This window comes from Lissotriton helveticus, chromosome 8, assembly GCF_964261635.1.
Source record: "Lissotriton helveticus chromosome 8, aLisHel1.1, whole genome shotgun sequence".
NCBI classification, from domain to species: domain Eukaryota; kingdom Metazoa; phylum Chordata; class Amphibia; order Caudata; family Salamandridae; genus Lissotriton; species Lissotriton helveticus.
The window spans coordinates 599,136,906-599,162,002 of NC_136069.1; the positions used below are offsets into that span (position 1 = coordinate 599,136,906).

At 46.5% G+C, this 25,097-nt stretch overlaps 1 protein-coding gene across 1 annotated transcript in view; it reads right to left on the minus strand.

Moving 5' to 3' along the window:
• DIS3 (DIS3 exosome endoribonuclease and 3'-5' exoribonuclease) overlaps nucleotides 1-25,097 on the minus strand; it is a 261,428-nt gene that overhangs the window by 214,394 nt on the left and 21,937 nt on the right. The window contains exons 3-4 of the mRNA XM_078657423.1: nucleotides 6,962-7,155; nucleotides 4,086-4,159 (exon numbers count right to left, since the gene is read on the minus strand). Coding sequence (XP_078513549.1) covers nucleotides 4,086-4,159; nucleotides 6,962-7,155 — 268 coding nt within the window. The remainder of the gene's footprint in view (nucleotides 1-4,085; nucleotides 4,160-6,961; nucleotides 7,156-25,097) is intronic.

Below are 25,097 nucleotides of genomic sequence, written 5' to 3' on the forward strand. Positions count from 1 at the left end.
TGCTATAGTTTAATTTCAGACCTAAAGTTTAGGGAATTCAATGAGAGTTGTAATTTGGTGCTGAAGGCCTATTGGGGTCTGACTGCATAAGACGAGGTTCGTCTGCATATTGGAGGCTGTGCACCGCTTTCCTTGCTGGTTATGGTGGATCACTCACAACCTCCAAAAAACTGCAATCCAAATCTGCTGTGTATATGTTGAAAAGGCAGGGGGCAAGAACACATCCTTGTTTTAGACCGACGAAGGTGGGGATATTTTTTATCGTTCTGTTGTCCCAACCTACTTTAACTTTGACCCAGATGTCAGTGTATAGGTTGATTTTTGCATTCAAGGGATTCAGAGGTGCGTCGCGTTTGACCATTTTGCGCAGGCGAGAATCCAGAGGATAGTTCGCAATTTCTCAAGGGATAATTATTTTTCTTCTGGATAGGTCCGCAGTCCACTGGAGATTAAGAGTCTTTCTTAAAGGTAGGCAGTCCTGCTAGGGTTCTGGAGGTCGCTGGTCTGCGGGGCGAGTCACTCTTTTTCAGCAGTGTCCTTGAGGGCTGCAGACAGACCCTTCCTGTCTCACCCCCTTTTGGAGGGAAGACGGGTGGGAACAATTAGAGCAAACCAATAGGTGTGCCCACCTCTGCCAACCCTACCCCTCAGGTGGGAGAGGCGAGGTCAAGCCTATTCTTTAGTGCTTGCCATCTTGCAGATGGCAGGCAATCTCCAATCAAGATTGTGCCAACTCCCCCAATTGGAGTGAGCACACCAAGGGTGTAGTCACCCTAAGGTCAGTAACCCATTGTCTACTACCTCGAGACCCCTAAAAGACACTCCTTAAATACAGTATTAAGGGGGCAGCCCTGAACCCATTAGTCAGACAACGAAGAAGAAGGACCGAAGAGCCGTTCTGAAGGGAGAAGAGAACACCAACTGCCCTGGCCCCAGCCCTACCAGCCTGTCCGGACCTCGACCTCGACCTGCTCCAGCAGACTCTCGGTGTGTCCTGCAGCTAGCAGCCCCCCAGATCCCAGAGGACCAGCCTTGCCTTCTCTACAAAGACTTTGTCTCCCGTGAGCACCGGACTTGCTCAAAAACCAGACTCTGGCTTCCGCCAAATCCACAAGTCTGCAACACTCGGCACACGACGCCCTGGCCCCCAAGTTGGAGTGGCCCAACACCATGAGGAGGTACCCCCAGCGATCCTGACCTGGGCCCTGGTGATCCCTGACCAACCTCAAGCCTCCCAATGACGCCTGCAGCCTGTATCTGGAGGATCCCACACTAGTGCGACCGGAACTGGTAAAGAAACCCGATGCCTCAAGACACCCCTGCACCAGACGCCCTATGGCCTACGGCCTTGGGTGGCCCAACAGACGGTGTCGAGCCAACCCCCTGCATCCCAACTCACCTCTCCAACTGGTTGTGTCCTCCAGGAAGCCTCCCAGTCTGAACCTGTAGTGTTTATTCTGACTGGAGATCTCTCATTGACACCAACAGGGCACCTGAGGCCAAACTAGCACCCGGCACCCGGCCGCCCCTGTGCCGCTGTGGGTGCATCTTGTGTGCTAACTGGGATCCCCCTTTGCCATGAGCTTAATCCTAGGAGCTTTGCTCTCTCAACCCTGTGGACTGCCCGAGAGCAGCCAACAACCACCAGCCCCCTAACCCCTATAGGCTAACATTGGGCCTCAGCACTCTGCACCTGGCCATTCTAGTGCCACTGAGGGTGATTTTTGAGTGCATCCTTGACCTTGGGGGAACCCTTGTTCTAACCCCAGAAACTTAACCCCAAAGACAAATTGCTTACCTGCAAATCGATAACCTAATTTTTCTCCATAGGACCGTTAAAATGTAAAATTGGATTCGCTCGTTTTTTGATTAAGCTATCCAATTCTCACCCCTGCCCTGCTTTCAGCCTGGCTCTATCCTGGACACCGCATTTGTATACACATGAGTAAAGAATCTAGATTGGGGCATTGTAGGTTGTGCATACATGCAGAGTCAGTGCAAAAGAACAGCTGGCGCCTGCACTGGTTTTTCAGACAGTGGTAAAGCCTCAAGTAAAGTTTGCTCAGATAGCATATATTGGTGTGCAGCTTCAGGACGCGACAGTTACACAAGGCACCAAGGCTGCTGATTCTTATCGATTGTTTCATTTGTGTGTTCTTCCCAAAGCTCTATTTACCTCTGGGTGTCCCTTGCTTGTAATCTTTGCTATAAAAACCCATGTAACCATCGTTCAGCGCGCTCTCTTCTTGAGTATCTCTATGGTGCTTGTCAGACGGAGCCCCATTCATGAATGCTAATTAAATGATCTATGGTTTGTACTTCGCTCCAGTGTCGATTCCTCCTTACTTGTTAAGAACAAGTGGACTAAAGGGTGACCCTGCACCAGTGGGTTATTAATAATCCACTTCCACAGGACCGCATTGACTCTTTCCCTCTAAAAAAGTTCCAAGTGTTGAGTTCTGTTTGTATGGAAACCTAAGCAACTAGGTTTTCATGAAAACTGTTTAACTTACTTCTGTCTAGGAAATGTCCCAGTGTGTTATCTACGCATACGGAGTAGAAAAAATAATCTATAAATACTGTAAAGAGTAATCTGAAACCAAATCACAAAGTAATTACAAGAATCTTTTGTCTTTAAATATTCTACAGAGGGGGCGTGGCCAAGATGGCACCGGGGTAGTACACGCCTCGCCGTTCCTCCTGCACGCCGCAGGCCTAACCTGTGTGCGCGCTCTTCACCGCGAGCCAGAGAAGCCGATGGTGGTGGTGGTGGTGGTGGAGCCTGGCGACGCCCGGGGGGACTGAGTGCCCAGCAGAATACTCGCACAGCGGCCCTGGAGTGGGGTATCCCGGCCCTCCGAGCGGGAGCAACGCAAAGGCCGGCGGTCGGAGCTCGGCCGGCGTGGCGTGGCCTGGACCTAGCTTGCTATCGGAAGCCCTGCTCGCGGCTGGAGAGGTGCACAAGCTGGTCGGCTTTGCTTCGCGACCCGGTACTTAGTGACCCCCAGATGAGTGGCCTGTCTCTGGGGGCAAGGGGGAGCCTGGGGAGGTAGGCGCCTCCCGCGAGGAAAGAAGAGTCCATTCACCACTGGAGGGAGGGCTCAAGGAGGACCTTGAGCGGGCCTCCCTACTTTGCAACCGCCGGCCAGATCGGTCCAGGACAGTGGTGGTTTTGGGGCGGCTCGCCGAGAACTACGAGCCCAGGATCAGTTGAGGGCCGCTGCCCGGGCACAGTGGTGATATGGCCCCTCACTCCAGCACTCTTGAGGATAGGACCTTGACAGAATTGACACATTTTAAAATAATTTAGGATTAGGGTAGTGATTGAGGTGGTTTTGCCAGTAGGCCTACTCTGCAAAATGAAGTAAACACCAAATATGTTTGTGGATAATCACAATCAATTTGCAGGTATTTCCTCACCCAGGAAATGCACATAAATGTACTCCTGTGAAATTAAGGTTTATTTTCAAAAGCTGGACAGGGGAGGAACAGCTCCATTATGGGAGAGGCGGTGAAGGGTTTATCTTCGTGTAAAGAGCTCCTTACTGCTGTGGAAAATGAAAATGAAATCCGTCTAATGCATAATTGCCTATCATTTACCCAAACAGAATTTCCACATGCGTGTAACTCTGCATGAGTAAATTCTGTGAGCTGGACAACTATAAATCATGTTGACTGCTAAGAGTATTCCTAGGATTCTTTGTGAATATCTTTTAATAGTCAGCAATTTGCTCCTAATGAAGGAGTAATCCTATGGAAGCAGATAAATGCCTTTTTCCGTATGAGTTTTGTGAATTGAACTCAACAATACTAACTCTGCAAAGCAGGAAACAAGCACTACAACTTAATGCAGTCAAATGACCCAGTCGCTATGTTACAAGATATTGTCTAAAGGCTGAAAATGTATGTGGTGAGCCTTTGACTCGCAACATTATGACCACCCTATCTCTAATCTGATGTCTGGGTTACTAGGTATTACCCCTCTTGCTATATTCATTCATGTAATGCTTTACAACCATTTGGACAAAGAAATTGCTGAGCCGTAGCAACTCTTTCAGCACATAGTAACTAGTCAACAAACTTACCGCTTCATCCGAAATACAGGCCAGACGATCTACAAGTTCAGGGTTTGCATCCAAGCTCTTAATATACTCTTCACCTAAAAGTCAAAACAAACAAATTATTACCATGTACTGATACGGAACATTCTAAGAGGCCCATCACCATTATCTTTAATCAAACTTACATAAATCATATTTTTCAAAATTGGCAAAATGACATAATGAACCAATGAAATACGTCATTTGCCAAATTACATTAAAAACACATGGCTCTCTTGAAGACTTTGTGAAACAGAGAGGTCTAATCTCTACACATGTTTTGAAATCTGTCCGTTCTGTATATGCTTAACATTTCACTCAAGGCTTCGGATCCTTTAAGCTAACAACTGGGCAGCTTAAAATACAAACATTGGGGCAAGCCTACACTCCCTTGTTTTGGAATATATATACAATGTACTCTGTGTCTACAGCCTCCAATATGACATCCATTATTTTAGTCAGCAAACATTCTGTGTCTTCCTTGGGGAGTAGGACTGGGAGGTTTAAAGAACAATACTGCCACACTGGCTATGTATCCTGATGTACTGTTCGCTCTCACATAGACAGTTTGTCTTTTGGCCCATTCTTTTTGCTGTAGAGCATTGCAATCTTATTTTTTAGACACTAAATTTAGAATTTCGGATTTGGATGAGATTTCTTTTTAATACTGATATCACTGAGAGCTTTTCAATCTATTTCATGATGATCTAGAATGAGATGATCAACTCTACTATAGAGCAAACCACATCCATGTAGACCGATTCATCAAGTGTTTATCAGCGTCCACTTACCCTATTCAATCCATTATTCCATATTTTCACAGTAAATTGCTCCAGTGTTAGAAATGTGGAGAGTGGTTACTCGTGATGCATCTGTCGTATTTAATTTCTGTTGTTCTGTATTAATTCAAATTATAGTCTGTGTTTTGCAGTTGGATAAAACTGTTCCGGTGATGTGCTTCTGAATCAAAATATTTGTGGTTCGTTTTGTATGCATCATCAAGTTAATCACTAAGATGTTCATCACTCTTCAAAAGTAATAACAAGCATTAGCATAGCCAATAGGTCTCGCCTTTGGGACCTTATAAGAGATTAATAAAGAAATGTAGTTACATGTCCTTAAAGGGTTGTTGCGAAAGGATCCTGCATTCTGAAGTTTTCATCTGGAGCTAGGAATCGGAGCAGAAGGGAGAGGCCGCTGTTTGATGAGAGATGGTTCAACCTTTCTGAACACTTTTCTGGCATTCCTGGAGAAAGCAGAGCCCCCGGGGTCGGTCGAGTGCGGCGGCAAATCTGCCCTGTTCTCCCCGGACGAAGCTAATGCTAGCGGTCTGCTGTGCAAGAAGTAATCAGTAACATCAATAACCTATTCAGGCCAAATTAAAAACCCCATAGGTCAGAAGTAGATCAAGCAGTAACTATTTGTAACTCATCACTTGGAATTTCCATTGGTAAATGTTAATGCAATTATTGTCGAGGCAGAAAATAGGTTACTAATATTTCTTCTTAAGTAATGCCTGGTGTATCTTTAGTTTGAATCATTCATTAGTAGAATAAAAAAATATGTGCGTTGCATAATTTGACTTTTAGATTTTACAAAAAAAACTATGAAAACCAAACATTATGTGCTCTAAGCAAACTAGGGTTGTGTCACAACGGAAGTCACTGTTTCCATTGTTTCACAGTAATCAGTATTTACACCCGGCATACACCCATGCCGGGGAAAGTACACTGCCTGTCAAAAAGTGAGACCAACTGCGAGTTGGATTTGTCCCTTGAAAATATCTCACTTCCTACTTCTCTCGCTCCTGTGAAAACAAATCTTGCAATGTACAGAAAAACTTCTCTGCTTCTCATACACATGAAAATGTTAAATTGTTCTGGCTTTGGTCTATTTTGCAAGTGGTTTGCAAAGCTTGCTGCAACAGAGGGCGTGCTTTCTCTGCCTCATTTACACAAATAAAGCCCTTGCTTGCGTCTGCTCCTAAGTGCGCCTTGTTACTTCTTAATGAGCAAGGCATGACAATCCTCGGCTGCTCGTCCTACTTCATGTTTGCATGTAAGGATTAAAAGCAGATGGGGAGCTGAGAGGAAACCACAGGTTTTTTTTTGCAGATTTACATAGCGCAAACTCAACTAGAGTGCTTTACATGAGCACCGGTTATGTTACGCAAGGACACATTCATATTTTTGGTTAGCCCGCGAGTAGTGTGTGTGCGCGCATTAAGACAATAAAAAAAGAAAAAGTGAAAGCGCGGGGCCTTGTGTGTAACTTGACACAGGAGAAATGCAGCTGTTGCCCTGCTGGCTCCCGCAAGGCAAAGGCTGTGGGAGTGAACTTTTGTCTAAAATGTGGGACATGCGCCCGTGTTTAGCCATTGACAGGCTACAAAAACACAATGACACAGGCAACAGCCTACCAAATGCGTGGGGGGAGTCTGAGCCACACTGAAAAGTTTATACTGATTACATGACGCCTCCCATAGAGCAGCGAATGCGTGCTGCGCTAGGCTAGACCTAAAAAGCAGTCAAAGGCCTGACTGCTCTGTAATAACTAATAATGTCATGATTCCTTTCACTTCATTTGCTAACACTTTAATCGTCAATTGTTAAATCATCATCTCCCAGGGCAAAGTCGTTTGCAACAAGTGAGTTCCCGAACCTTTTATAGACAGCACCATACTGACTTGCTCTCCAAGTCTGGAAATGGCTGCATTAATGTGAAGACGAAGTCTGTGTTCACATTTCCAACTGCTCAGCACCAACATTAAACTATAGGTACTGCTTCATTACAAGGTTTTAAAAACATACCTTGAATGTATCCTAGAGCGGGTTGAATGGATGACGAAGGACTTCACTTACATGTAAATGCCGATATTCCCTCTTCCACTGCTTTCTCTTTATTTCTTTTGTCATTTGTTATTAAAAGAATCCGAAGCTGCTGAGTTTCCTTTGATTTTACTAGATGCCGATTGTACCATTTTGCTGCTGTTCGAATCGCTCGGTCATTTCGATCATTGGCACCCTCGCCTTGCTCCTGTTCGATGTAAGTGTCTCTGAAAGAAAAACATGCACAATAAACGTTTATAAACAAAGAAGAAGTAAAATATGCTAGTGTTCTGGTTTTCTAGTTGCTATAATTTTCTGAGGAATTGTTCAAATAACGAGCCGATGTCATGAATCTACAAGCTTGTGTGATTTATTCCACTCTTTTTATGACTTTTTAGAAAAGTTAGATACATTCGTCTCATGTCACCATAAAGGATAACAAAAATTCAAACAATTTGTTGACAAACATTTCACAGGTGTGCATGAAACATCAAAAAGTGGTACACAGTGGTACACAATGCATAAATTATATACACCTAATTGTTAAACGTAGGACACCAGTCCTTAACTCAAAGGTAGTAGGACACCAGTCCTTAACTCAAAGGTAACAATCACACTTGGCGCAGAATGAACAAGCTATGCAGACAGTAAATGTGTAATATCTCCTGCCTGTGTGCACAGCTCTGGGACTTGTAAAAACATTTTTAAATACTTTATTCGTTTTTTTTCCGTACAAAACCATAAAAGTTCATAGACAAAATACACACTGACTTTCCATTAAAAATACATTATGCAAAATACACCAATTAAAAGAGACAAATTAATTCATAACATTAGGCTCCCATTATTGCACGATAAAGATAGCATCAATGAAGAGGATACTAATTCATTTCTATGTATCCAAACATTTCCTATACTTCATTGCACTTTTTAACAAGCATTGGAAATGCAATAGGTCTCGCATTAGGAAAGTTTGAGCGATTGCTATTGTAAATGACACTTTTTTTATTTATGTGTTGGTTTTGAAAATAGCAAAATTAATAGCTTTGTCAGTTACGTCAATAGTTTTAACTTTTGCAAATGTGACACCTATAACATTTGTAATGCAATGTGTGTTGAATTTACGTGACTTAGATGTATTGATATTACAAATAACAATGGCTTTTAATTTTGTAAATAATTAATACTTAAATAAAAGTTATTGTAATTTATAATGGCAATAGCTTAAACGTTTGTAAATAACTTTTGTGAAGATTATGTTCAGTGTATTTTATTGTGACGAAAATCCAAGAACATTGCATTTGCACCTACACACACACATATGTGTTGTAGCACTGAGTGGTGTGAGGGTGAGTGGTGTTAGGGTGAGTGGTGTGAGGGTGAGTGGTGTGAGGGTGAGTGGGGTGAGGGTGAGTGGGGTGAGTGGTGTGAGGGTGAGGGGTGTGAGGGTGAGGGGGTGTGAGGGTGAGGGGGTGTGGGGGTGAGGGGGTGTGGGGGTGAGGGGGTGTGAGGGTGAGGGGGTGTGAGGGTGAGGGGGTGTGAGGGTGAGGGGGTGTGAGGGTGAGGGGGTGTGAGGGTGAGGGGGTGTGAGGGTGAGGGGGTGTGAGGGTGGGTGTGTGAGTGTGTGAGGATGAGTGAGGGGGTGTGAGGGTAAGGGTGGGTGAGGGTGGGAGGCTGAGTGAGGGTGAGGGGGGGTGAGGGTGTGAGGGTGTGTGAGGATGAGGGGGTGAGGATGAGTGAGGGTGTGAGGATGAGTGAGGGGATGAGGGGGTGTGAGGGTGGGTGAGGGTTTGTGAGGGTGAGAGGATGTGAGGGTGTGTGATGGTGAGGAAGTGTGAGGGTGACTATGGGTGTGTGAGGGTGAGGGGGTGAGGGTAAGGGTGTGTGAGGGTGAGTGGGTGTGTGAGGGGGTGTGTGAGGGGGTGTGAAGGTGTGTGAGGGTAGGTGAGGGGTGTGAGGGTGAGTGAGGGGGTGTGAGGGTGAGTGAGGGGGTGTGAGGGGGTGAGGGTGGTGAGGGTGAGGGGGTGTGAGGGTGACAGGGTGTGTCAGGGTAAGGGGGGTGAGGGTGAGGGGGTGTGAGGGTGAGTGAGGGTGAGAGGGTTGTGATGGGGGTTGAAGGTGTGAGGGTGAGTGAGGGTGTGTGAGGATGAGGGGGTGAAATGACCTAGGTACTGTGTGAAGCAACATCTAGGTCCCTTTTAGGTAAAATTCTATACTTTAACAACAAACATTTATGGTTTGAAATCACCACTCCGTAGTTTTTGAAGAACCAAATGGCTTTCGCAATACCTTTAAGGATCGGATATGATCCCCCCCCCCTGCTGAAAACCAACAGTACATTCGGCAACTGACATTGAGTAATGTACACGAGACTCGTTAGGAGCAGAAAAGTGCGCTCTATCACTACTTTAAAATGGGTTCATATTGAACTGAAGGGGGTGAATATCTGCCATCAAATTTGGATACACAATGAAACTTTTTACACGTGTATGAATTCTTCAATTCATATTTATTTAAGCAATAATTTATGTAGCATGATGTACGTACTGTTATGCTTTTGTATTTTTCGATTCAAGAATCTTATTTGAAATCTTTGCTATGTTGTACGGGCTGCACCAACTTCCTTTAAAGAAAATGAAAAGAATTTGAAAAAATACACGATTTAAAAGCCGTTTCTATAATATTCCGATTAAAAATAAAAGGCTTTAAAGGGCTCGGCAGGGCTCAAATGTGTGACCTTCAGGTTACGGACGGACAGGTTGCTGGTGTAGAAATAACACGTTGAACCCATATCACGGAGTACGGGGTGTATGGAAAGACGCTGCATTAAACAGATGGAATTCTGTGAAATCTCACATCGGTAAATAGTTCTACTTTTACCCAATAGATGGCCTCCTTGACTTCTTCAGGAAACCAGTGCTGGGAAAGCACATTTAGCTGTGAATATAACGAGAGCACACGAAAATAAATAAAAACTGCTGGTTTACTTTTCGGATTTATTAGAGTGTGGTTATACTGTACGGCGCACCGTACCAGCACGTGCTCAGCAAATGCCTCAGGGGCCTCACAAATTCTAGCGCTATTAAAAGCAGATAAAGTTTCACAGACTTTTGGATGGTGTCCATGCCTTTGTTTAGTTTACGTCTGCAGGCCTGTGTGTGGAAAAGCACCTTTTTATTCAAGATTCAAAGTCGACGATTTACCAATGATGTAACTGGATGAGTTTAAGAAGAACACGTTACAAACGTGAATGCCGTGACGATGCTACTGAAAAGAAGCAGAAACGTTCTGCATTTAAATCCATGGATTATAAATTATTGCTTGTTATTATTTGTTAAGCGTTAGTTGTCCACTGTCACTCTTCGTCCTCCATTAGCAATGTGCTAGCAATACAAAAGAGTTTTAAATTATTCAGATAAAACAGTTTTGCTTGTAGCTTCCTGCAAAACAAGCAAAAATAAAAGGAGACACGGCCTGAAAGTAAATACATTTTGGTTATCCATTCGTTGTGGGCAGGAGATGGGGAGATTACCAGTGACGGAGGGCGGACGGACGGCACAACAGGGGCAGAAAAAAAACAAGAAACAAGTTAAAAGTAAAGGAGACATGGCCGGCCGGCGGTGAAACTGAAAGCACGGCCGGCCGTCCGTGAAAGCCTTTGATGCCGCAGGGGGGGGGGAGCGGCACCAAGCTGGGCAACAGATGGCTGACGATTTGATGCTGTGCACGCGCAGTTTAGGTCAATGCGCTTGCGCATTGACCTAAAAGCGCACGGGCACAGCACCAAATCGCCCAGTTGGGTAAAGTCTGTTTAAGTCGCTATAGTCTCGCTCTGCTCAATGCGCATGCGCATTGAGAGGCGAGACCTAAAAAACCAGTCAAATGAGGTATACATTCAGGTTTTAACAATTGTAAGTAAAACAATGCAGGACGAATTTGAACAAAATTCAGCCTTTTTAAAATAAGTTTTAGGTAAAAAGCCCTTGGGAATTCATAGTATTTACATAAAAACATGAAGTGCGGCAAATCCTGTGGAGACAGATTGTCGCAGCCACAGGCTGCCAACACCTTTCCTTTATGACACCCCCTAGGGACTTGCTAATAACATGTGAAACAAGTTAAACCTGAACCTGGTTAATAAAAAACGCTCATAGGCTGGTAATGGCCAAAGTAAGTAAGGTTCCAGATCGGGTGAGGTTTTGAGCAACAGGTAAAGACGCACATTAGGCTTCAACAGCTCCCTTTCTTCCCTTTCTAATGTTTTACGCATGATAAAGGATTGTTTGATGTACGCTACATCTTTACTAGTGATTCCTTCTGGGTCTAAAAACAGATCGTCGCGCCCCTCCCTACTAAAACTAGTTTTAAGGTATTTCAACCAAGGAATTTTGGACATACAGTCTAGGCTTAAGGTCTCTTTTAGAAGACTATGAGTAAGACCTAGATGTTTATTAAGCCAACACTGAAGCAAAAAAGTGAGGGGTCGCAGAGACAGGATATCACTAATAAAAGGAGTGCCCGTCTCTTCATGCACAGACATGTTCGGGTTCCCCTGGGGTACACACAAGAGCTGCTTGAGGAATTTATTTTCGACCACCTGGAGACAAAGTTACAGTATCCCCATAGGTCACTCCCGTAGCTGGCTATTGAAATGCTCTTTGCGCGATAGATCTTCAGCGTAGCCGCTACTGGTCTATTGCCCATTCTTGCGGCAAATCCAAAGAGTGCGGCATTAGCCCTGGTGACTTCTCCTTTTTTCTTGTTCAAGAGTGGGGCCCAATTTAGCTGATGGTCTAGGAGAACACCCAGGTAAGAGAAAGTTGTACATGTAGGCACCTTGATACCATCAACCGTAAAGGGATACTGTTTTTTGGGTTTTTGCCCCGTCTGCATTATTGAAGATTTTGAATTGTTTATGGATAGGTCTCGCCTAGCCATAAACCCATAAAAGGCATCAAGTAAAGTTTGAAGCCCTTTTGGTGTGCGAGCTAAGAGGACTGCGTCGTCCGCATATAGCAGGACGGGCAGTCCTCGTCGTCCCACGAAGGGATAGTCGGCCCCTGTCTTTACCAATACTTCTTCAAGGTCATTTATATAGAGGTTAAAAAGAAAGGGGGTCAGTATGCACCCTAGCCTGACCCCCCCACCCCCGACTAGTCCTACTAGGGACTTGTAATTATTAGTGTTGTCAAAAGGAGGGCGATAAGTTATGGCCTTTCTCCCAGAGTACTCTGAGGATGTCTTGTCCCAGATGCCGCAGTCAACGCGTTTCCAACCCCGCAGCCATTATGGGGTTTTCATTAGGACCTGGATGTGGTGATGTTTCAATTAAGCTGTAATCCTCCTTAGTAGGTACATTTTGGAAAAAGGGGGGCGTGGTTGTGTCCTTAATCGTTTGGAGATATTATTGTAGCCAAGTCATTTGTTTCTCTAAATCAAAATCTGTATCCAGAAACTCATGTTGATTCAAACGGAGTGTACTAGGGTCATTAGTACACTCCCATCTAGGGTCACACCTAGTTTGCATATGGACCCATGCCTTTCATAGGTTTTCAGGGTTCCGGTTATGGTACAAAGTAGATAACAAAGTTTCCTTCAGTAATAGAAAACAAAATACATGTGTACTACTGAGATAGGCAGGACTGTTCAATAAGCAAAGCTCTAAGCTTTCTGTATCGCCTGCTGAGATATATGGATTTGAAATTATTCAAATGCAAAGAGTGCCATTTAGCATTCAGCAGCCAGCCGTCGTACTTCTGGTGAGGCAGCATCCAAATTTAGCATTACCTCCTTTTTTAGGTCTCGTGGCGTTAACCGCGCGAAAGCGCGGTCTCGCCAGAGACCTATTGTTAGCGACGCAGCTTTCCAGGAGACAGGACCTGGCCACGCGCATGGCGATCGGAGCGGGCCACACGCGCGCTTTGGCCATCTCCTGTCTCCTGGGAAGCTCCAACACACACGCATGCGCACACTCAGAGACACACACACGCGCGCCCATGCACGCACGCACACATACATACAGACACACACCCCCGCACACATATACAGACACACACCCCCGCACACATACACACACACACACACACACACACACACACACACGAGTGCACCGAGCCCCGCCGTCGCACACATACATACACACAGGCGCACACACACACACACACACACACACACGTGCACCGAGACCCCCTCCCCCCCTCCTACAACTAAGGCCCACTTACCGCCACTCCGGACTTCAGCCGCCACCGCGGGGCTCTTCCTCGGGCATGGGAGCCCCGCGTCACCACTGCTCCTCTCCTGGCTAGCCACTCCGTGGGCGCGAGCTTCCAGCACGAAACGGAAGTCCCGCCCCACGGTAGTTTTCATCACGCACACATCTTCGGTTTTTTTTCGTCTTGTTTTTTTTAGAAAGCACAGCCTGGAGATTCCTCGGTCATTCCTCTGCTGATTGTAGGAAAGCTGATGATTTCACTAATTAAGAGGTGAGACCCGGCTTCCTGAGCAGGATAGCGATTATCAACAGGCCTCTGAAAACGGTGACATTATTACCTACCGCCTCTGCGCCGCCTGGGTATTATCACTTCTGAAGAGATGCGTTAGCGAGGGTTAACTGCCCAGAGCGCACAAAGGTCATTCATTAATGTTACCGCATGGATTTCTCACGTTGCCTTCCGGGTCAGAGGCCACATAGCCCTTTCCTCTGATTCAGGTACCACAACCACAGCAGTTTGATTCCCTGTGATGTCATCATCGTGTCAGAGGTCGAGTGATGCGGTTTCCAGTGGTGCCGCCATTATGCTAGTTAATGGTGCTAAATCTTGAAAACCCTACGTCTTTTTGGTCAGTGAGTGTTGGCGAGTAGGAGTGACATCCTTGTATTATGTGGGGCTGCCACGAGGACTGCGTCTAAGAGAGCCCTGGCCATTAAGGCCAGTTGAATTACAGCACTCATTCAGTTATCTCTGTGACACTGTTGCATCTTGGATACATTCTTGTACTTTGAGTTTACTAAAAAATAAGGCGTTCACTTGCTGCTGTCTCTTCGGCTTCCGTAGTCCATGTTCTCTGTACCAGGGCCGCTGGGTAAGGCAAGCCTGCTGCGTTTGCATTCTATAATCGGCATAAAAATTGTAAAAAAAAATAATTTCGTTTATAAAGTAATGTGGACACTCTCCCTGATATGATTTACGTTATTTCTCTTTTAGCACCTATTTGGCTAGCTGTCCCCGTATGAATCCGATCTCTGGGCATATTGAGGATTGTAGGTTGGAAGTCCAGGCAAGTGACCCCAAAGCAATAAACCCTGGGGTATCCGTGTTTCTTCTGTTCAAGGACTCACTCCAACCTCAAAATAATGTCCGAGTATCACAGGAGTGGATTTAATAGGCCCAAGTCCACACTAGGACTCTGTGGTTGGTGACGGTGTTACGGAACAGTTCAGGATCAGACCAGCTACTGCTGCAAAAGGGTCTCATGGTCCGCTTTCAGGTGGTAGGAGCCGCTCACTGAACCTACTGATTGCACTAGCATTTGAGGAACTGGGATTTAGGTTCAGTGACAAGTTGCATCTTTAAAGGAGAATATCTCTGGAGCTTTTTGGGGGGTAACTAGATGGTTAATATGTGTGTAATAGGGGTTCTGCCATCTGGATAAAGACAAACGACCAAAGGTAGAGGGGAAATAAGTTCCATGTGTCGATCTCTGTCAAGGAAAGGAATGATTAGGCCATCCGCAGCATCATGGATGCTGGGGGATGGTTCAGGCGATGCAGGATTATCACACTCCGTGCTGAAATGTCACCTGCTTGTAAAGCAGATGCCTTTGTTTCGGGAAAGCCCGGCACCAAGGTCCTTGAGGCTCCAGGCCGGGAGCTTCGAAAATGCTCTCGCCCTGTAAATAGGCCGCGCTACTGTTAGTAGGTCAGAGTAATTGACTAACCCTACAAAAACGTGTCATTACAGTGATTACCGGTGGGATCACAGGTCTGCCAATGCGCCACACCGTAATCCTGCCCTGCAGAGCTCACTCCTGTGTCCGCACTGGGCAGGGGGGCAGACACGCATACTTTGTCAGTGTACTTTATTTCATAGCTGCAATACCCCAGCCATTCTAGCACTGATTTCCCTGCCTTTGTCCCAATACATTCTCGTTGTGTTTTAATGGCTTTTGCTTTTTTGTGTTTTTACAGTGCACCTTTGAAGATTTGAGTGGCTCAGTCTCGTTGTCGTGGGTTGCACACAGAGACACACACACACACACGAGCGCACATACACGCACGCACACATACAGAGACACCCCCCCCACCCAGCCCCGTGCTGAGGTCCATCATCAGAGCTGTGTGAATAATAACAGCGTCAGCCCCGTGCCTGAGGTGCATCATCAGAGCTGTGTGAATAATAACAGCTGTGAGCCCCGTGCCTGAGGTGCATCATCAGAGCTGTGTGAATAATAGCAGCGTCAGCCCTGTGCCTGAGGTGCATCATCAGAGCTGTGTGAATAATAACTGCGTCAGCCCGTGCCTGAGGTGCATCATCAGAGCTGTGTGAATAATAACAGCTGTGATCCCGTGCCTGAGGTGCATCATCAGAGCTGTGTGAATAATAACAGCTGTAAGCCCGTGCCTGAGGTGCATCATCAGAGCTGTGTGAATAATAACAGCTGTGAGCCCGTGCCTGAGGTGCATCATTAGAGCTGTGTGAATAATAACTGCGTCAGCCCCGTGCCTGAGGTGCATCATCAGAGTTGTGTGAATAATAACAGCTGTGAGCACCTGCCTGAGGTGCATCATCAGAGCTGTGTGAATAATAACTGCGTCAGCCCCGTGCGTGAGGTGCATCATCAGAGCTGTGTGAATAATAACAGCTGTGAGCAACAGCATACTCTTGCACACACTATCACTGCTCACTAATTAAAAGTTTGCTAAACATTTTATGCAACGCATTGTCATACACAATGCCAATAGCTCAAACTTTAATGCTGCGAGACCTATTGCATTGTAAATGCTTGTTTCTCCTTAGGCATCTTTTGTGTCCATGATGAGAGCTGCTTTAATGCAAAAAAAGAAATAATGAACAAAGAACATAGCAGTTGAATAACTTTTTCCAGGAGGACCTTGCCATTCAGGAGTTCCTTAGTTCAAACTGCATCAGTCAGAGTACTTTACTGGTCTCCAGGGTTTTAACCTTACTGTTAAATTCAAAACTGATCACCAAGTTAGCACTTAACTCTCAGAGTAGCAAAGTCAAGCAGTTCAAGGTTTACTCAAGAGATGGTGTGTGCATAAAGATTCAGCAATACACAGCCATGGGGTGACAGGCGTAGGAAGCTGGCTATTTATACAGAGCCACAAAGAGGTACACTGTGTAAAGAGTCAGAGCAAACCTCCAAATGGTTTACAGAGGCACAAATGACACCCCAAATGCTCTCTTTTGTGGTAGTGTGGGCGAGCAGTTAGACATATCAGAGAGTAGTGATAAGCATCGATTGCACGCACAAAGGCAGTAAGTGAAAGACACACTCAAAGAAATCACACACCAATCTATCAAAAAAAATAACATACATTTGTATGAATTTAGATACCAAGATTATCGGAATCAGGTAAGTACTCAGAGTTATGAATCTTTATAGTTATGGGCTTCTGGCCAGGTGCGGTGAGGAGGATGGAGGTTCTGGGATGAACAAGCAGAATTCTGAGGTCTAGTAGTAATAAGCAACCATAACGAAAGGCGGTAGATATCCAGGAGGGTAAGAGTAATTGACCATTACTTCTAATGTAGTTCTTTTTATTGATGTGTTAATGATGGTTCCTTTATATGTGACATGACTGGGATACTGACCCACTTACCTAGATTAGTTATTAGTACAAGGACTGTAATGTACTTTTTGAAGAAATATAATTAAAAAAACAAATTCTTAAAACAAAAAAAAAAGAAGAATTTTTATAGTTTTCAAAAGCAATTTTTGGGAGTGGTAATGTTATCCTATGGGGGAAAAACATGTACTGCATTCGAGCACTGTAGGAAGTTGGCTCTGTATATGTTATTGCTACTAGGTGGTTATACCGCACACAGAGTCTAGGGGCTCCTCAAAAGTGTACAGGGCTCAATGCAAAGCCCAAAGTGCTCGATGTGTGGTAATGTGGGCAAACAGCCTTAGGCCTAACACAGAGGAGTGTAAGACATTTGTTGCACAACATTGACCAATAATGGATACACGACTCAAGAAGGAGATCAACACCAATTTTAGAAAAATACGTTTTGTTTGTATTTTATTTTAAGACCAAGATCTTCACATTAAGGTAAGTACATTTTTAAATATAAATACTTTTCAATTTCAAAATCGACACGTAAAACAATTTCTGCACAGTCCAATGTTACCCTATGGGGAAAACAATATTGCGGTAACACAGGTAAATATAACACTTACAAATCCAGTCTTCAGGCCCAAAGGTCAGAAAGGGGCAGAGGTTAAATTCAGAATTCGGCCCAATGAGTTTCAATGGAGACTGGGGGTGCCTGGAGCCACACTGCTTGTAGATAGGTTGCAGGGGCTAAGCTTTAGTAGTTAGAACCAGCACAGGGGGAGCCATAAAGCAGCACCAAACATACACCACCAGTGGCACAGGGGCGGCTGAGTGCAGGGCGCCAATTCAGTGTCAGGCGCCCAATTCTTTTCAATGGAGATCCTGTTTTCGACAAAAGGACTGCAGGTGTCGCACCCGAGGTTGCAGGAAGGAGACCAATGACAACAGGGGTAAGTGAAGATGCAGGGGGTCGTAGGGCCACCGTCTGTTCAGCTCACCAAGGCCCAGGGGTTTCAGGTGCAGGGGTGCCTTTCGACGTCCGAGTCTTCATTCCAGAGCCAGTCGAGGTCAGGGGGAGCCTCTGGATTCACACTACATGCACTGCCGTGGGATCCAGGAGAGGTCCACTAACGCCGGATTAGAGGTCAGGATCGCAGGGGAGACTTCACTGGGCAGGTGAGACACTCGGACTCTGGCAATGGCGTTGGGTGCAGAGTAGGCAGAACAAGCAGATCTCCCTGGATCCGGGGTCCTTGGAATTCGGAGCTTTGGGGGTGGGTCCACTGTCCAAGGGAGATTGGAGTCTTTTTCGAAGGCAGCAGTCCTCTCTTGGTTTTTAGAGGTTGCTGGCTGCAAGACAGGTCGCAGGGTCGCCTAAGCTGGAGACTGGGTGGTAGGGCTGGGGCCAAGGCAGTCGTCTGCTTCAGTCTTCTCTGCAGGGATGTCTTCTTAGGTCGCCGCAGATCTGATTTCCAGGTCTGGTGGACTGTGAAAGAGCCGGGCATCCCACCTCGGCAAAACCGCGTCATTCCTCGAGGTCCCGAGCCTCGCCACCGGACTCTGTGGTGTCCATGGCAACCCGGACTCCACCCCTCTCTCCTTCGTTTCAGGAACCAATCGGAACAGACGGAAACCCGGAAGGACTGCCCCGTGACTCCGGAAGTACCTCCCACCATCCTGAGGCGGGACGCAGAAAAGCCGGAATCGAGGAAGATCAAGGGTTCAAGCCAGCGGACTCGTGGCAGGAGACAGCGTGCGCAGAACCGGAGGAGGAAGAAGAGAGCGGAGACGAAGAAGGAGACGAAGAAGGAGACGAAGTCTGGACCGAGGACTGGTGGAGTCCATCGGAGGAGGCTGGAGAGCGGCCGTAACTCGGACGAGAGTTACGGCGGGGCGGGTGAGTAACGAACGCTTGCTGGAGAGCCTAGCCGTAGTGTTTAGAATAGTCACACCTCGCACCCCTCACTGTAGTGAACTTGTATATATATCACCTATCACTGTAGAGTTGTTGTATAGCACCATTGTTGTCCATCACTAGCACGCCTGTACTTTAGTCCCCGCCCTTACCAATCACACCGTCACCCTTCCGCCTTCCTAATCTTCCTCTTTCCCATTCTTGATCCCTACCTACCTACCTCACGGTCCTTTTCCTCTCCAACCACACCTGGTGTCGGTAAAAGGCAACGCCTGTGTCCTGTCCACCGGACTAACTGCCCCTCTCTCTCTCTCTTTTTCCAAACCTCCGAGAGACCCCCATCCCGACCGGACAAACGACGAGAGACCATCAGAGGAGGACCAACACCCACCATCGTGTCAAGCAGCTCTTCGGACATCTCCTTCCAGTGTTCATCCCTTGTGTTTCTTTGAACTCTTGTAACTGTATAATAAACCGGCTAAGACATAGCCCACTTCATCCGGCCTCCCCGCCTGTTATTCCGGTCTGCCTACCCCCCACGACCACATGGACCCACCCAAGTATTAGATTTAGGGGCGTTTTAGGGTAGTAGCAGGTAGGACCAATGGGCACCTGTGGTGTTCTTAGCATTTCCCTTTGACAGCCACACCTTTTAGAACGCTTGTTGCCTAGCGCGGTTTAAAGTTAATGTTCAGTTGTTCTCAGCTCTCTGCTGGATGGGGTCTTGATGTAACTCTGTTCCTCATTAAACTCACATTAACCTACAGTTTATGTCTAAGACTACTTTTTGGAGAAGACTAACTTCCACAGCACCTCAATTATGCCACCCTCCGGTAGAAGGGGCATAGACCTAGCCCTGAATGGAGGGGTCTTCCCAACTTCAAGATGGCGGGGACTGAAAAATGTGCTTCACCTTGCCTCACAACTTAGGGGTGGAGTTAATAGAGGTTGGCATATTTCTTCATTTCGCATAGATTTTCATGTCCGAAGTGGGGATGTAAAGTGGGGCTGCCATCTGCTGCTAGCAGCAAAGGCTGGGGGTCACATTACAAAGGTGGCAGAGACCACACCAGGGTTGGTGAGTTTTTGGTGGGCACCCCTGAGGTGCCCTCTGTGTACAGGGTACAATGAATCTCACACTAGCTTCAGTGTGGATTCATTGAGAGGAGTAGATTGGTACCAAGCACTCCTATATTCAGTGAAGCCATAATGGTGCTGTGGAACTCGAGTTGTTGAGTTTCCAGCCCATGTCTTCACTGGCAACATTAAGGAATGGACCCTAATATTGTAGGGGCATATCTGCTCATGCAGATATGCCCTCATCTGTTGTATAGTGCACCCAGCCTTAGGGCTGTAAGACCTGGTAGTGGGATGACTTACCTATACCTTGAGGCAGTGCTGGCTGGCATGGCACCCAGGCAGGGTGCCATGTCGACTGTCGTTTTCTACCTCACAGGGGAATGCAAGATGCAAAGGTAGAGGCATGGTCCCAGTGAGGGGATCCCAGGGGACCCTGTTCAGCTACCAAGCCGTAGGTACCCAGGGTACCACTTACTAGGGACTTACAGGGGAGCAGAAGTACCAATTATGGATAGGATTTAGGCGGGAAGTACTGGCACAGGGAACTTGTACGGAAGGGACCCTGTATATTACATTATTCGAAACCACATCAAAAACAGGCAAAAGGTGGGGGCTAACCATGTCAAAATGGGCACTATCTCGCAGGCACTTAACAGCGACTTTAAACAACTGTTCTTCTGGACTGAAGGTGAGGAAGTGGCAAGGTCCAAGGCCACACCAACAGGTCAGACTCTGGGGTGCCTGGGTGCAATGGTGTGTTACGGTGTTGGGTGTCCCATTCACTTCAATGGAGAACTACCCATTCAGAAAGAGGCTAGGAGGCCAGGCCAGGGGAACCCACAGGAGAATTCGACCCTTGAGATGCCAGAGCACATAGAGACACCAGTGGTCCACTTCTCCTAGGGCTGTGGGGCTCGGGTGCAGTGGTCTATTTTAGCATCGGTCTGCAGAAAGAGGATGAAGGTGGCGACTGGAAGTCCAGTTTGGCTAGACCCAAGGATGGGCTCGGCACTAGTGGGTCTCAGGACCCCGTGGGCACCATCACCGCCTCCAAACTTCTCCTAGGGCTGTAGGGAGTGGGTGCAGAGGTGATTTGAGGTGTCAAGTGACAGCGGTCGGGGACTCGCTCGGTCTTTGGTTTCTGCAGAATGTTGCAAACAGGACAACTGGGCCACTCTCATTGTGAGTCTCACTGTCACTGAAGTCTCGTTCCTCGACATGCAGGTCGGTTTTCCTTGTCGCTCGTGTCAGGTCTGGACACAATAAGACTTGGTTGCTGCCAGGGGTCCGGTACCCCAGGTATCGGTGCTGTGCTGCTCTGGTTTTGGCGTCCCCACATTTGGAGGGAGGGCGGATCTGACCTGTAGGAACACAGTGACCTCTACCTGGGTGGCTGCAGCATCTGTAGTACCAGTAGGCAGCAGAACAGTAGGCAGCAGAACAGTAAACCAAACCTTGCTTCTTTGGTCCCTACGGCTGCAGGGAATTAGCTTTTCTACTCCCATGGAGTTTTTTTGGCAAATGGCAAAGCACTGGCAGCCCTCTGGGTTTCTTGGAGACTGCACAGCGGCAGGACAAGTCTGTTGCTCCATGAGGGTGCGGCACGCAGGCTGGCAGTGTTGGTGCCAAGACTGTCGTGCTCCTCGGTTCTCAGGTCAGCAGTCTTCTTTATCTACTCCTTTTGTGTACAGAGAAATCTGAAGTCCTGGTATCAAGGAATCCCCTAAATATTTAATTCAGGGGTGTCAAGGAGAGTGAGGGGTAGTACCCAGTGGGCTATCTACCCCTGGGGTCACTACACCCCTAGAAGACCACTTTCTTTGATGGAATTTCTAACTTTGTGTTCACTTCAGGCTGTTAACCCTGGAGGTGTATTCAGCCTGGGAGTGCAACACGCCCCCTGCATATATGATTTTCCCACCTGTCCTGGTGCCAGATGGGCCCAGGGTAGGGAGTGGCATTTTCCCTGTCTGGGGAAGCATATCAACGGTGGCTGAGGCCTTTGAAGCCTCCTGCCTTAATATGCAGATTACCAGTCATCTAGCTTGGAGGAGCTGCAAACACCTCCTGCCACAGCAGGCATGATTTCTGTCCTCTGAGAGAGGACCTCTCACCTCTTAGGGGGTCAGAAACTCGTCTGTGGTGGCAGGCTGGACTGGATTAGCCAGCCAGCACACTAGAGTACTAAGGGGGTTCATGGGGTACCTCGAAGGTACCCTTCTTTGTGCATGTATTAATAAATTCATCACTGGAATCAGTGTGGGCTTATTAATAGTAGGTGTTTGATACCAAACACCATAGTACCAAACACCATAGGTTGCACTGTGCACAGTCAGAGTCAGCAATCGGCACCCGAATGTCTAAAGAGGGGGCAAAAAGTGGGGTGACAACTGCAACAAACGTCTAGTTTTCTACAAAAGTAATAATTCACAGCTCAGCCATTACTTTGATTAGTAGAAAAGGCGGCAGTTTAACACATGCAATAAATAAAACTTTCACAATACAATATTTAGCCAAGGGCAGTTCATTTGGCACTAATGGCAGAAGTCCCATTGGTATGTTATTGGACAGTCTTTTCTGGTGCAATAGATTAGCCCTAAACCCTTTGTCGTGGGTAAATTACTGTGCCTAAAAGGGGATATTGCCTGGTGCACTGATTGCAGCCAAACCTTTCAGCTTGCTCCCACTTGGGTTCACTTCACTGGCCCCTTGGGAACCAATGTCAAAGTACCTATCCTTGTCCCAATGGAGACATTTGTGAAGTCTTTACACAGACGCCTTATGTGTGCACAACATCTGCGGAGGCAACCCTCACTCCAACTGCATGCAGTTGCTATCGCTTACCAAGAAATAATTATTCAGGTGGGGTCTCGAGACAAACAACTAAGTTTGCACTTCTCAATGGAAGTCACTTTTAACCAATAGTAGGTGACAGCAACGCCAGCACAGGTCTGGCGGAGGTGCACTGTTGGCAGCACAGCTTGCGGTCATATTGCCACTTGGGTCTTCCTCTGGCCCAATCTGAAACCATCCTCCTAAAAAATCAAGTGCCCAACACCAAGTCGCCTACAGACGTTATTAAGTTTCTCTCAACACTTGGAAATTCTTGAAATCCGACTACGTCAACAATCGCAGTTGCATTTCCACTTCAGTTTTTGTAGGCACGAGTCTTGGAGTGGAATTCTTTTTGGAATGAATTTCGAAACACACTTAGACTCACAAATGAGACATATCCAGGCCTTGAGCGCAGCCTCTCAATGCAGATCGTTTCATAGGTTGATGTGTCTGCGTCACCTCGTCTCCGGTCTTTGAAGCTCCTCATTTTGAACAGCATCTTCTTGGAGCAGTGTGACTGACAGTGTTCATCTTGAGCAGCTAGTCAGTTCTCTCCCTTGCAGTAGGCAGCATTCCGACAGATATAACGAGTTGTCCCCCAGGTTACTAGTCTTGAAATTGGCAAGGGAATTGACAGTCATTACCCAGTCACTTGAGATCAAAAAGAGACAATGAGATATATGCTTCCTTCATTCTTTATAAGATAGGTATTGGCAACACTTTCCTTGTAAACTAGTGCGTTCAACGATATGATATAGCTGAGAAAAAAAACAATAAATTTGTTTTTTTGAAATCCTCTCTCCGCTCCCTAACCTTATTTGTCCTCTCCCAGTCTGCCTCACATCTGGTCCTCGCCTCTCCCGCTCTATGAAGCATACAGAATCCTACAATCTGGAAGGCATGCATGGACTGTCCACTGTTAGAGGACTGCACACAAAAAGGCTCTCATTGGCCATGCTGTGCTTGAAGGCAACCTGGGGAGAAGCAGAAAGAAACTAAACTTAAGCATTCCAGAGAGGTAGCCCAGTGGCATGTGTACCACCTCAGCCAACCCCAGCTCTTTATACAAAAGCAGTTTGAATGCTTGAGATTTGTAACTTAATAATTATGCGGCTAATAAAAAGAAACAAGTCCCTGAATGCAAACGCTATTGGCACAAATGTCAGGGCTGTCTCATGATATCACTCACTGACCTGACTTCTTGGCAGCTATTTATTTCTGCCGCCTTTTGAGGAGCGTTAGTGTACCAGCAATGATACAGAACACATTTTTATTAACAATTTTGTTCAGGCCTCATTATCGGTCTAGTTTAAGCCCCCATGCACAATGGCAGGAGGTCGTAAACACCTTTAAAACTTTCGGTCACAGAGCAACTCTCAGTGGAATACAAACCTGAAGCAGTTAGCCTTGGTACACATTGTAAGAGAAACCAGTATGCCACATCTTCCTCTGTAGAAGCTAGTCGAGCAGGAAAGGGACCCAGTGGAGGCATATCCCTATTTTAAAACTCAAACCCAATGCACAGATTGGATCCCACAGTCAAACAGGCTGAAGGAGATGTGGCATACTGGCTTCTCTTACAATGAGTACCAACACTTGCAACTTCATGATTGTAATGCACTGAGAATTGCTCTGTGACTGAAAGTTTTATCAAGGTTTAGAACCTCCTGTTGCAACACAGAAATGAAAGGACAGAAATCAGAGCTGTAGCTATGTATCAACAAGCATTTACAATGCAATAGGTCTCGCAATGACATTATTTTGAGCTATGGACATTGTAAATGGCAATGCCTTTAAAAAATTAAAAGGCATTGTTATTTACAAATCCAAAAGCAAAACCTATTGCATTGCATAGAGCGGTGTCCGTGAAGTAAAAAAAACCAACAAAAAAAAACACAAGCTGAAACACAAGGAAAAGAGAGACACAGACTGAAACACAAGGGCAAGAGAGACACATGCTGAAGCACAAGGGAAAGAGAGACACCGGCTGAAGCACAAGGGAAAGAGAGACACGGGCTGAAGCACAAGGGAAAGAGAGACACGGGCTGAAGCACAAGGGAAAGAGAGACACGGGCTGAAGCACAAGGGAAAGAGTCACGGGTTGAAGCACAAGGGAAAGAGACACGGGCTGAAGCACAAGGGAAAGAGAGACACGGGCTGAAGCACAAGGGAAAGAGAGACACGGGCTGAAGCACAAGGGAAAGAGAGACACGGGCTGAAGCACAAGGGAAAGAGAGACACGGGCTGAAGCACAAGGGAAAGAGAGACACTGGCTGAAGCACAAGGGAAAGAGACACACGGGCTGAAGCACAAGGGAAAGAGAGACACGGGCTGAAGCACATGGGAAAGAGATACGGGCTGAAGCACAAGTTAAAGAGAGACACAGGCTGAAGCACAAGGACTATATTAGAGACAGGATGAAACAAGAAAAAGGGATACAGGCTGAAGCACAAGAGAAAGAGAGGCACAGTCTGAAACACAAGGACACTATTAAAACAGGATGAAGCACAAAAACGGGGGATTCAGGCTGAAACACA